A 13,581-nucleotide genomic window follows, 5' to 3' on the forward strand; every position below is an offset into this window, starting at 1 on the left:
ACACAAGCTATTCCACTGAGCAGCCTCTTTCCTCTTCCTCTACATAAATAAAACAGCAATACTTTTTGAGCAGGGGACAGAGTTCAGCGGCATTCACCGTCCCTTTAACAGTGAACTGTGGTTTGTGGTGAAGTGGATGTTTAATCTACCTTAATGAACTGTCTCATTGCAACTCTTCCCCGTACATACATAATATCATGTTTACGCTTTGGAATAATGGCTGATAGATCTATAAGAGGGGTGCAACACCCCCTTGGCTATAATTTAAAGTGATATTCTCCAAAACAATGGTAAAAGGGATCATGTCAGTTTGGATTCAAGGCTACAAAGGCTCAATCCTCAAGGGCCATAGTACTGCTGACTTTTATGTCCCTCTAGCTTGATCTGTTTATGTTACTAATTAGACATAGGTTTCACACATTTGGTTACCCGTGTATATTACAGTGTCTTAAAGGCAAGGATGAAAACCAACATACACGATGGACCTAGAGGACCAGGGCCCATATTCATAACATGTCCTAGAGTAGAAGTGCGGCTCTAGAATCAGTTTCACATGTTTTATCATAATGCATATGATTATATGGACCGGGGGAGGGGGTTCCTAAATGAGCACTGAATTGTTTGCTGTACAAATTGACTTTGAAAACGTTTCTTTCTGTGTACAAAATGTGTAGTGGAAAAATGCTAAAGAGGTATGTAAAATCAGTGTACACTGTAATCCATGGATCGTTGTTATTGATCACATGCGATTTATAATGTCTAATGTGTAACTCTATGTAATATTGTTAAGTCAGGTTGTGGGGAAGTAATGATAGATTATTGCAATGCTTTGCCACTTGATTTTGGCCAACATGTAAACTATACTGAACAAAAATATAAACGCAATATGTAAAGTGTTGGTCCCATTTTTAATGAGCTGAAATAAAAGATCCCAGAAATGTTCCATACACACAAAAAACGTATTTCTGTAAAATGTTGTGAACAAATGTACTTTCATTCCTGTTAGTGAGCATTTCTCCTTTTCCAAGATAATCCATCCAACTGACAGGTGTGGCATATCAAGAAGATGATTAAACAGCATGATCATTACACAGGTGCACCTTGTGCTGGGGACAAGAAAAGGTCACTCTAAGATGTGCAGTTTTGTCACACAACACATTACCAAAGATGCGGCTTCCGGCTTCTTCACCTGCGGGATTGTCTGGGGGGGGTTAAGGCAGATTTCTGTCTCTAATAAAGACCTTTGTGTGGAAAAACTAATTCTAATTGGCTGGGCCTGGCTCCCCAGTGGGTGGACCTATGCCCTCCCAGGCCCAACCATGGCTATGCCCCTGCCCATTCATGTGAAATCCATAGATTAGGGCCCAATGACTTTATTTCAATTGACTGATTTCCATCTATGAATATTTGAAATTGTTGCATATTGCATTTATATTTTTGTTCAGTATAATTGATGTATTGACAACTCAAACATGTCAATTTGAATAACATGAATAAACGTATTAGTTTCAGATCAAATATGAGGAAGCAAGAGACTAAAGCCGTGAATGGACCGTCAAATGATCATCTATCATATATTCTCCAGAGAGCTGTACAGCATTAGTTTAAAAAGGATTTAATTTGAATTGATTGATCTTAACCGCTCGCAGATAAAATGACATTGCGTCTCTCCATCTTATCGTTTTCAATGGGACCCTCTTTTTATCTATCATTGCGGGAATGAAAAACAAGGATGACTTGACAGAATAAAGAAAAATAAATTCCTTCAGATTCGCCATGCAGCACAGCCATTGCACAAGGCATGATTCCATGATTCAGCATTAGGACTACGAGTGTTGTGAACAATTACTCTGTTTGATTGCTATATTCCACTCTGCTGTCAACAGTAATACCTCTGTGGCGTGGGGCTCTCGTGATGGATCCAAATCGTATCCTTCAACCCCTTCTGGCCAATATGCGTGCGTCTGCTCGCCCATATATTCTCATCCTCGAATGGGGAGCTGACCTGCAAATTATTTCACCAGTCCATTACAATTAATAACACGCAACGGGTCTTTCGTGCTTAGCGAGCCACTTAGCGTCACACCCGCCTGACGTGACCAGAATATTCTTTTTAAAACAATATCTGAATAGGAGTCTGTGGCGGCGGTGAAAAAAAATCCTCATCAGAAGGGCCAGTCAGCCATGGCGACTGCTTTACATGGAGTCTCTCGGGCCTCGAGGAGTGGTCATACGTTTCCGCCATGAACAATGTTGCCGGAGTTTGCATTATACAGAGGCACGCCAGGGGGAAAGCGTCTCGCTGACGGGTCTATTACAACCTAGTTAAGTCTCTCCAGGAGTCTTTTTGCATTTCCGAATGCATTGCTGAAGAGATGTTTCAGAAAGCCTTGGTTGAAATTGAAACGAACTTACTTTAGCCAGTGTTTCGACCCTCGTAAAGTTTGCTTGTTTGTTGTAGCTAACATGAACAATTTGATTGTTGCAGGTGTTGTTCAAGTTGGTTGAATGTAGGGGTGTTTCCATTCAAGACGGATTCCCAGCCATTCATAACACACTGTATTGAAGAGATGCACTCATCAAGCCATTTGAGTGTTTCACAAAGAGTTTAGGTAGGGGTAAACAACGGCACTCTTCTCACAACATAGCTGAAGCACTAGACACTATACTAGTCAAACAGACACTATGAGTGGCTGCCGTTCTTTTCAAAGCTCCCTACTTGACAGCTTAAGTATATATTTTTTAGTTTGTTTTAGAAAATAGATGATTTGCTGCCGAGGCTGTTGAATGAATGCTCACTAATTGTACATGTACCTGTATGTGTGCGTATTTTATAGAACGAGAGAGTGTGCGTGTGTCTGTCCGTAAGAGTGTGTGAGTACGTGCCTGCAGTGTGTGCGTGTGTATTTATGTGTGTGTGTGTCTGTCTGTCTGTCCCTGTGTGTCCAGGGCTTTTGATAACACTGACCTTCATATCCCCTGGGCTAGGGCTAGCAGCCATTTATCTTTTATTCATTCGGCCATTTCTGAGGCAGCTTTTCTGTCACCAAGGCTTGTCAAAACAGAGGCCATTTCATGATGTGCAGCGCTTGGCGGCAAAATGGTGCACGGTCACACCCTGTAAAAGGTGATGCCACAGTCCTGGAGAGGCTTTGTCTTGAGACAACTGTCTGTCACTAATTGTGTTATGCCACTGTCGAGAACAACTGTCTAAAGCAACTCAAAAAATTCCCTCAAACTTTCTTTCCTGCTTTAGTATTTTATTTTTGTCTGGAGAAAGCAAAGTCTACTCAGGTGTAATTCACAACAGCCAACAGAACTGTCACTACAGAACTGTCACTAACACTTCTGTAGATATTAGAAAAAATAAGTTTTACAATATGTCATGCATTGGAATGACAAGTTCCAGTCATTATTTTTGCTCGTAACTCTTCTATGCTGAATATTTCATGTAGTTGACTCTTTTGATGTCTGCTTTGATGGTGGATTGCAAATACAAATCATCATATTTTCTCTTACTGTTGGTGTTTGATAATGAATTCGCTCACACCTTCCATCATTGCCAACCCACACAGCACTACAAGTTATGAAAGTGTGCTGCAGACAGGTGTGCACAGGGGCGTCATGTACCCATTATTTTAGAAGGGGCACAAATGTTTGGTGGTTTTGGCTCTGTACTCCAGCACTTTGGATTTTAAATAATTCAATGACTATGCAGTTAAAGTGCAGACTGTATTTTCATCCATATCGGGTGAACCGTTTAGAAATTACAGCACTTTTTGTACATTGACCCGCCATTTTAGGGGACCAAAAGTATTGGGACAAATTCACTTATGTGTATTAAAGTAGTAAAAAGTTAAGTATTTGGTCCCATACACACAATGACTACATCAAGCTAGTGTCTCTACACATTTTGGGGATGCATTTTCTGTTTGTTTTGGTTGTGTTTCAGATTATTTTGGGCCCAATAGAAATGTGTAATCTTTATTTAACTTGGCAAGTCAATTAAGAACAAATCATTTTTTACAATGATGGCCTACCCCGGCCAAACCCAGACGACGCTGGGCCACCAAGAAAGAATCAATAGGCAACATAGCTTGATCAAATGAATTTACAAACATACCTCCTGCGGGTCCTGCCCTTCACCAGCAGCTAAAATTAAATCAGATGCTGGGTGTGTCACTTGACACTCTCTCCTCCTCCACTAACAATACTAGTCATGTTCCACTGCTTAGACATTGCATGCATTAACCAATGGTTGTGTGCCACGTCATCGACTGTGTCATCGACTGAGATTGCTAAAACGTATGATGTGGTTAGCTGATAGGTAAAATATGGTTCAGTTAGTGTGCCCCCTCCGCAAAATAGCACTTTTTATAAATCATTTTGATCAAATGTGGGCTTAAAAATGGTTTATTAAATAATTGAACATCTGAAAATAAAATTAAAACAGGAGAAATCTGAGATGTTAGTGTCCTTGTACCCCCTATGGGTATGACGCCTCTGGGTGTGCACATTGACTTTATACGGGCCTCACTTGACATGACTAAGCCTTTTTAGATTCTAACTTCTTCTCTCTTGTTTTTGTTCCTCAGATGACAACTGCAGACTGGGTGACTACCGGAGGTTGAAGACCAAAATTCTGAACCTGCATGACCAGAGGTACATGGAAACTGGCAACCGTGGGAGCCACAAAGACAACATGGCCGCCAGAAAGAAGCTGGTCGACCTTCTGTTTAAGCGCTTCGACGCCGATGGTAGCGGGAGAGTAGACAGCAGCGAACTATCACAGGTGAGGAGGCCGGGACTTGGATGTCACTAAGTGTTTGAAAGAAAACGGGAAAACCAACGAAACATTGTGTTCACTACACACCAAGGAGTAGTGAACTATCACAGATGAGGACATGAGGGTGGACAATAAAGCCACAGTAAATGTCTCTCCCACATGTCAGTAGCCATACCAGCACACCCTTCCCTGAAATGAAGAAAGGGTCAACAAACAGAACCTTAACATTGTGTTTACTATAGCCTCCTAGGAATTTACTATAGGAGCCATCTTGATCAGTTGGTCTTCGCTTCGGAAAGCGAGGCGACTTAGAAATGTAATAATCCAGGTCAAAGGAACGTTCCGCTCGTGGTAGAATGTCGGCTTTGACTGTTACGGACAGAAAGTGTGGTTGAATATGGAGTATTGTGTGACTTTCATGACAAAGGAAGACATTTTATGCATAATGGATTTATGTTTCGCAATACCCGAGGACTGGTTTATATGCCATGCATTTAAATAATTGAATAAGTAAGCAACCACGGCTGGTTTAAATAACCTTTCAACTGCTCTCGGTTTCATATTAATATATCCAGTGGCACTCTGATTACTCTTGTCTCTATTAGACTGATGTGAGATAGAAAACAAGCTTGATTCATATTCTTATGCATTCACTCTTTTGAATCCAAAGTTCCCCATTTGATTACAGCCAACAACTCTGATATTTAACTATCTATCTATATATATATATATATATATATATATATATATATTTTTTTTTTTACATAACAGCAATGCTTTCAGCTCGGGGATGAGAGCATAAATTGATGAACAGTGCGTGAAATACACAACGAAAGAGACATTGTGATGTTGTGTTGGGCTTTATTTGACTATGCAAATATTCCCTGTTGATACATTGATTAAGTTGCTTCAGGTAGTTACCATAGGTACCAAAAGTATTACATTACGGATGACACTAAGGGCTAGACACAAAGCTATGAGCCATCATCTATCCAGGTGTTTTAATGTCAACGTCTGTCCACAAACATCCACTGCACAGATTGAGTAACGACATGTTGGTTTTAAGTCATTCCTCACAGAAAATGCTAAGGTCTCTCTTAAACCTTGAAACATATGGCAATGGGGACACAGTACATATACAGTACAAACTGGTATTAAATGCAGAATATGTAGTAGCTATTCTAAGCTTAACGTTTTTGTCTTGTCTACAAAAGCACTGCAATCATTAATTCTGAATATCAGACGTTGATACAATTGACCTCAAACTATGCCACATCTCAAGAAGTCCTCAAACTATGCCACATCTCAGAGGTCCTCAAAACTATGCCACATCTCAGAAGTCACTCATGGCTGAGAATTCAATCAGTGAAATCCTAATTTCTTCGCTCTTCATGCTTTGCCAGGTTAAATTATACAAATTTGATGTGACCGATCATTTCAGCCCTCATTTACGAGTCTGCTATTTGCGTAATTGTTCATTGTAAATAAGAATTTGCTCTTAACTGACTTGCCTAGTTAAATAAAGGTTAAGTAAAATACATAAAATAATTGTTAATTGTAAAAGAGGCTTCTGTAAATGGGGTGTTAATTTGACACGGACTCTGGCGGCATTCCAAACACAATGTGAATAATTTAGTTAATTCAGTTCAAAGGTTAAGGCTTGGGATAGTGTGTGTGTGTTTGTGTGTGTGTTCAATGTGTGTGTGCATGCGTATGTGTGTGTGTCTTCAGATCTGAGTGGAAGAAGGGGCAGGTGGGTACACTCTATCTTCAGACACTTGACCCCCTTCTTTATGTTGACGCAATCAGATAGTGTCGATTCCTCCAGTACATCAAACCTGAACATCAACTACAGAGCAAGGGAAAGATGGTTTGATTTCTAGCCGGGACATGAAACATTTAAGAGATGGTGTGAGAATCATCAAAGACTGTGGTGATTCACAGCCCCCTCTAATATTACCATCTCCCCGAATCAAACCGTCCGCCATGGGGTGGTTCAGAAAAACAGGGAATACTTTGGAATACCATGTTCTTTTATAACATTTTCTCTGAACCAACTGTGTCTAATGTATTATGAATGCATTCAATTGCCAATTCTTATAAATTGTCTTAAAGGATGGATACACTTTTATGAATGCTTATAGCAAGTGTTGTAAAGTACTGTGAAGTGATAGAGGTCAATGGAAATACATTTCTAGTACATTATCATACACAGATGGCTTTAAGAACGTTTTTGAATTCAACATACGAGGTTGAATCATCACAAACATTTTGATAATTCTTTATAGTTTACACTTTTAGTTCAGTAAGAGTTCAGAAAGCATGGCCAAAGTTGCAAAGAACAAGACATACTTGATGATGATGATACATTAGACAGCAGTGCTGGGGAAGCTACTCTGAAATCATAGTTGACCAAACTACCAATTACTTCACACTAGAAGAAGTTAAGCTAAACAAAAGCTACCCTTAATAAAATATTCTTAAAAATGATATAGTTTTCAAGCTACCTCGGGAAAAATGATCATATCTAAAGTTGAAATGTCATAGACTACAAATTGCAAAAACGGTTTCAAGTGAGAATTAGGCAGGTCTGAAGCTGAAAAATAAAATAAATGATTGCCTATTTCTCCATTATTTTCTTCTCTTTTTGCCCCAAAAAGTAGTGTAGTTTCAGTAGTTAGTTATACCGTTACATGGCAAAAAGTAATTAACTACAGATAACACTACCAAGATTTGAATTGTGTTCAACTTCCACCAAGCTACTGCAAAATACAGTCGTTCACTACGCCCCAACACTGTCATATTTTGTCAAGCTTCATGACAGCTGATCTAGAATGATGGATGAGTGAAAGTCAGCCTGAAGGTGAGATACTGTAGATCCAACTTGTCATATTTCAAACCATATATAAAACATAACAAGAGAGTCTTTGCAGCATGAAAAGGGGTTTCCTCGGGATAATACTATTTACTTCCAGAAATAAGAGATCTATAGACAATCTAGGACAAGGTAAGACTTAAAGAGTAACTTTACTGAAAAAAAAAAAAGTTAATCGAAAACCAGATGTTTTAGGCTTAGTTATAGTGAAACACGTCAATGCTGGTCTTCATTGTGATAGTTTGTTGCAAAAGTGATATATTGTGGTCTTTCAGTAGTAAATCTAGCTCTTATTGGCCCTAGCGGTTCGACTGTACCATTGAAATCATGTAGAGGCCTCTTGTGAAAGGATCGACGCAGGAGATGAGAAGCAGGTACAGGGAGTGAAGGTTTAATAACTGACGGACATGGAACAGGAACACGTATCAACAATTAATGCGGACACAGGGAACACCACCGAGGAACAGACAGATATACAGGGGCAATCAACCCACGTGAAGGAGACCAGGTGAGTCTAATGAGCGCTGTAATAATGGTGACAGGTGCGTGTAAAGACTGGTAGCCTGGCGCCCTCGAGCGCCAGGGAGGGGGAGCGGTAGCAGGCGTGACATCTTGAGAAGGCGCCTCTACGTCAGGGATCATCTAGATTTATCCGCAGGCCGATCTTTTCTTGAACGGATGGTCAGGGGGCCTTGAACATAATAACAAATCATTTGTCATTAGAATTAGAAATAATTTGTAGAATGCAAATGGGCCGCAAGAAGCCCAAACAGATATAATGACTAAAACATAATAATTCCACGTCATCTCAAGCGAGGGGTTCAGTATGAAATACACTCTCTTCTAGATGTACTGGGTGGTACCACCTCAAGGCTAACTATAAAAGCAGGTGACAGCGCACCTTATTTGGCAATGGTCTTGGTAAGTGGAATGTGCCATTATATTTTGCATGATGCTTCCTTGACTAGACTACTGGCGTTACACAACATTCCAAATTCAATGTTTTTGCTTACCGTTTCATACAAATATATGTGCTTTTGCGAATACGAAGAAAATGAACATGTGGTTTCCCATTTATATCGTTAGCTACATCCATCACGACAAGAAATAAATGACAATGGTGGTCAGGTCAACTTGTAGTATTTTTTCCCCAAACGCTATCATTGATTGGTGGCTTAGTCTGTTATGGCAGTTGGTTTACGGTTCAATGGTTGTGAGTTTAAATCCCACGCAGATATAAAAAATAAATTATATATTTACAATATTCATCCCATGCCCACACACTTCTAATTCTGAAAGTGAAAGCATACCTGCTGTGAGAGGGATCACTCTGATAGTAGTTCTAGGTGTTTATACAGTACCCAAGACCAATCTGTGAGTTACTTTGACAATTGGGAATATAGCTACTGCGTAAATACTGCAATGCGAGTTGGACTGAATTGAGCCCCTAATCTTCATTTTCAAGGTGATGACTGCACTTTTCTCCCCAACACAATAAATGTGAGTCCACATTTCAAAGATGTATTTTGCGTCCCATGGGGGATTTGAACTTCCACTGCAAGTGGCAATAGATGTCAGGAACTCATCACCTTACCACTCGGAGGTAACTGTCCAGTGCTGAATTCACTTGTGATGCACATCGTTTTATTATCAGAGCATGCCAGTGGACTTCTGGTAAGTTTGCTTTAGTAAGAAAAGGTTGGGATCAGGTACAGCTATGTTTACCCACCCCAAAATGAATATGAATAAGCAATTCCCCCAACCCACAACTTCTCACCTGAATGCATTTTATTTTTTAAGGGATTGGACAAGAATGAAATTGGGCTTGAGAGTTAAGCTTTTAATGTGAAATTGAGTTTAGGTTAGAAACATAATTTTCGAGTTTGTCGTCATTGTTATGTCTGCAGAGATGATCAAATCTGGGCTGTTTTTTAGGATGGCACCTGTTCTCCACTAAACCATGTATTGCACACACAATTTACACCTCAGTGGGTCTTCTCCAGTGTAATTGAATGCACATTAACCTACAGTGTCATACAAAGAAATGCATTCAGGTCTTACGATGACTGACATTGGAAAACAATACTGGAGACGTTGTGGTATTTCTCTATTTCAATCATCTTATTACTGAGGAATCAATGTCTTCTTTGACGTACTATATTTAGACAGAGAACTGATTGTGGTGCATTGCATGCTCTATGCTGTAACATTAGAAATCCCAGATCCTTGAGTGGTTCCCGGTTTCGGCAACCACCCAAAAAAGGAGACAGCGGGGAAAAAAGTACAAGAAAAAATAAACCCCAGACCCAGAAAAATCCAGGCCTAGACTTAGCTTTATCTGTAAGTTATATACTGGCCCACTTAAAAGGCAAGGTCTAAATGCATTTTTCTGTTGCAGGTCATCAAGCAGGAAGGTCTGTCCAAGGATGTCTCTGAGTGCACCCTGTTTGACCTTCTCAAATACAACGACATCAATGACGACGAGCACCTGACAAAGGACGAGTTCTACACAGCTTTCGGTGAGTGACAGGACCAACTGAGTCCTGAGTGGAATGTCCACTCTTTTTATTTTCTACACATTATCATTTACTTTGCCCTGCTTGCATTTTCTTTGGCAAGGACATTCAAAGAACCATACATTCCACAGGTTGTGTTGACTTGGCCAATAGACATTACATGCTTTCAAGCACATATTGCTAAAAGCCTTATAACAAATCTCTGCCTTTATGCGACAGCAAAGTGGATAAAACTTTTAACCATGTTTACTCGACACTATTCTATACAGTCCTATACAATAGTTACCATGGGTTGATTGCAGGTAGGCAATTCTTTCTTCATATTTATCTCGGGCAAAACAATTCCCAATTGAGATACAGCAGTAGCCCCCGGCTCTCTCTGTCTATGTTTGCCCGCCATCCCCCCAATAGGATGTTAATAATAACTCAACCAAGTGACCATCATTATGCCGGTAGGTCTAAACAGAACATGTAAGGCTTTTCTATGGTCCTTATTATTTATTAGCATAAGGTTCTGAAACCGGATCAACTTATTATCCTTATGGGAGCTATAAAAGTAAATGGAGTCTAATTTAGTTTCAATTAGAGTTGACATTGATGATATCTCTGTGAATGGCAAGACACTTGTACTCATCAGTAGAACTCTCCATCTGGGAGATTTAAACCTCATCGTAGACTACTTAATGGCGTCAGAGGAGATGGCTGCCATTTACGGGCTCCTAACCAACTGTGCTATTTTATTCGTTTGTTCGCATTGTTTGAACTCATTTTGTTGCTGCTACCGTCTCTTGTGACCAAAAAGAGCTTCTGGACATCAGAACAGCGATTACTCAGCTCGAACTGGACAAAGATTTTTCTTTAATGAGTCCGACGTGAAGGATATAGTGTTTGTCGAGACAAGGCCCAAATCCCCGTCATCTGCGTGAAAAAAAGGCAGAGAAAAAGGGAGAGGATGGCTGGGTGACTTGTAAGAATTCACCGACGAGCAGGTAAACCACCGCTATCCTTCGTATTATTGGCCAATGTGCAATCATTAGAAAAGAAACAGGAAGATCTACAATTAAGACTATCCTGCCAAAGGGACATTAAAAACTGTAATATCTTATGTTTCACGGAGACTTGCCTAAACGACGACACGGATAATATAGAGTTGGCTGGCATCTCCGTGCATCGGCAGGACAGAGCAGCTACGTCTGCTAAGACAAGGGGCGGGGGTGAGTGTCTATTTGTCAATAACTGCTGGTGCGCAATGTCTAATATTAAAGTCTCGAGGTATTGCTCACCTGAGGTAGACTACCTCATGATAAGCTGTAGACCACACTGTCTAAAAAAGAGTTCCCAGCTATATTATTCGTAGCCATTTATTTCCCACCACAAACCGATGCTGGCATTAAGATCACACTCAACGAGCTGTATATGGCCATAAGCATCCAGAAGCAGCGCTCTGAGTGGCCGGGGACTTTAATGCAGGCAAACTTCAATCCGTTTTACCTCATTTCTACCACCATGTCACATGTGCAACCGAAGAAAGAAAAACTCTACACCACCTTTACTCCACATCACAGAGATGCATACAAATCTCTCCCTCACCCTCCATTTGGCAAATCTGACTATAATTATATTCTCCTGATTCCTGCTTACACGCAAAAACTAAAGGAGGAAATACCAGTGACTCGCTCAATACGGAAGTGGTCAGTTGATGCGGATGCTACGCTACAGGACTGTTTTGCTAGCACAGACTGGAATATGTTCCGGGATTCATCCAATGGCATTGAGGAGTATAACACCTCAGTCACTGGCTTCATCAATAAGTGCATCGACGACATTGTCCCCACAGTGACGGTACGTACATATCCAACCAGAAGCCATGGATTCCTGGCAGCATCTGCACCGAGCTAAAGGCTAGAGCTGCCGGTTTCAAGGAGCGGGACACTAATCCGGAAGAAATCCCGCTATGCCCTCAGACCAACCATCAAACAGGCAAAGCGTCAATACAGGACTAAGATTGAATCCTACTACACCGGCTCTGACCCGCATCATATGTGGCAGGGATTGCAAACTATTACAGACTACAAAGGGAAACCCAGCCATGAGCTGCCCAGTGACGCGAGCCTACCAGACGAGCTAAATGCCTTTTATGCTCGGTTCAAGGCAAGCAACCCTGAACTATGCATGAGAGCACCAGCTGTTCTGGACGACTGTGTGATTACGCTCTCCGTAGCTGATGTGAGTAATACCTTTAAACAGGTTAACATTCACAAAGTCGCGAGGCCAGATGGGTTAACAGGACGTGTACTCAAAGCATGCAAAGACCAACTGGCAAGTGTCTTCACTGACATTTTCAACCTCTCCCTGACTGTACAAATTTGTTTACATCTCTTTTAGTGAGCATTTTTACTTTGCTAAAATAGTCCATCCACCTGACAGGTGTGGCATATCAAGAAGCTCATTAAACAGCTCATTTCAGTTGCACATTGAAAGGTGCACATTGTGCTGTGCACAATAAAAGGTCGCTTTAAAATGTGCAGGTTTGTCACACAACACAATGCCACAGAAGTCTCAAGTTTTGAGGGAGCGTGCAATTGGCATGCTGACTTTAGGAATGTTCCCCAGAGCTGAGCCTGGCTCCCAAGCGGGTGGGCCCATGGCTGCGCCCCTGACCAGTCATGTGAAATCCATAGATTAGGCCCTAATGAATTTATTTCAATTGACTGATTTCCTTATATGAACTGTAACTCAGTAAGATCGTTAAAATTGTTGCATGTTGCATTTATATTTTTGTTCAGTATAGTCCTTTACTTTGCTATTTCGCTGAAGTTTAAAACTACTTGTGTGGTTGCCAGATACACACTGAACAACTATATCTATATTCTTGAAAAATTGGGCCCAACATGGCAACCCGGTAGTGAGAGATGGGTAAATGCAGTAGTTTATAAAGTCAGTCAATGTCGCTGTATAAAACTAGACACAGAGCAAATAGTGAAAGAGCTAAAACCAAACCCGCAATCTCTAGTACAACATAATGATGTAAATTAATCTTCGCCAAACTAAGAAACACTAACACATATTGTGCTACCTTTTCTTGCCTAATTCCCTTTCTCAAATCATCCCAGTCTGACATTTCCAACTGGCTCAATATCCTCTGACATTTCACTGGGGTTGACACATCACGGCAAGAAAAATAATGCATAATGAATTTCCCAGTAAAATTGTTCACTCATCAGCACTTTGTATGCGAAGCATTTCTAGGTGAGACAAGAAAATTTACGAGAGTAAATGGCAAACTGGCATAGTATTTTTCTTGTCTTGTTCCTCTCCTAGTCAGGCTTAAGCGGGGGAGTAGCCCTTCAGGCAAATCAAATCAAGAAAGGATACGGGTAAAATCTGTGGAGAGCTCAACATCC

The 13,581-nt window shown here is 40.7% G+C and overlaps 1 protein-coding gene across 1 annotated transcript in view; it reads left to right on the forward strand.

The window, feature by feature from the left end:
* The window catches only part of LOC120061869 (follistatin-related protein 5-like), a 166,048-nt gene that overhangs the window by 84,852 nt on the left and 67,615 nt on the right, over positions 1 to 13,581 (forward strand). The window contains exons 4-5 of the mRNA XM_039011649.1: positions 4,596 to 4,792; positions 10,060 to 10,180. Coding sequence (XP_038867577.1) covers positions 4,596 to 4,792; positions 10,060 to 10,180 — 318 coding nt within the window. The remainder of the gene's footprint in view (positions 1 to 4,595; positions 4,793 to 10,059; positions 10,181 to 13,581) is intronic.

Source organism: Salvelinus namaycush, chromosome 17 (genome assembly GCF_016432855.1).
Source record: "Salvelinus namaycush isolate Seneca chromosome 17, SaNama_1.0, whole genome shotgun sequence".
In the NCBI taxonomy this organism is placed as follows: Eukaryota; Metazoa; Chordata; class Actinopteri; order Salmoniformes; family Salmonidae; genus Salvelinus; species Salvelinus namaycush.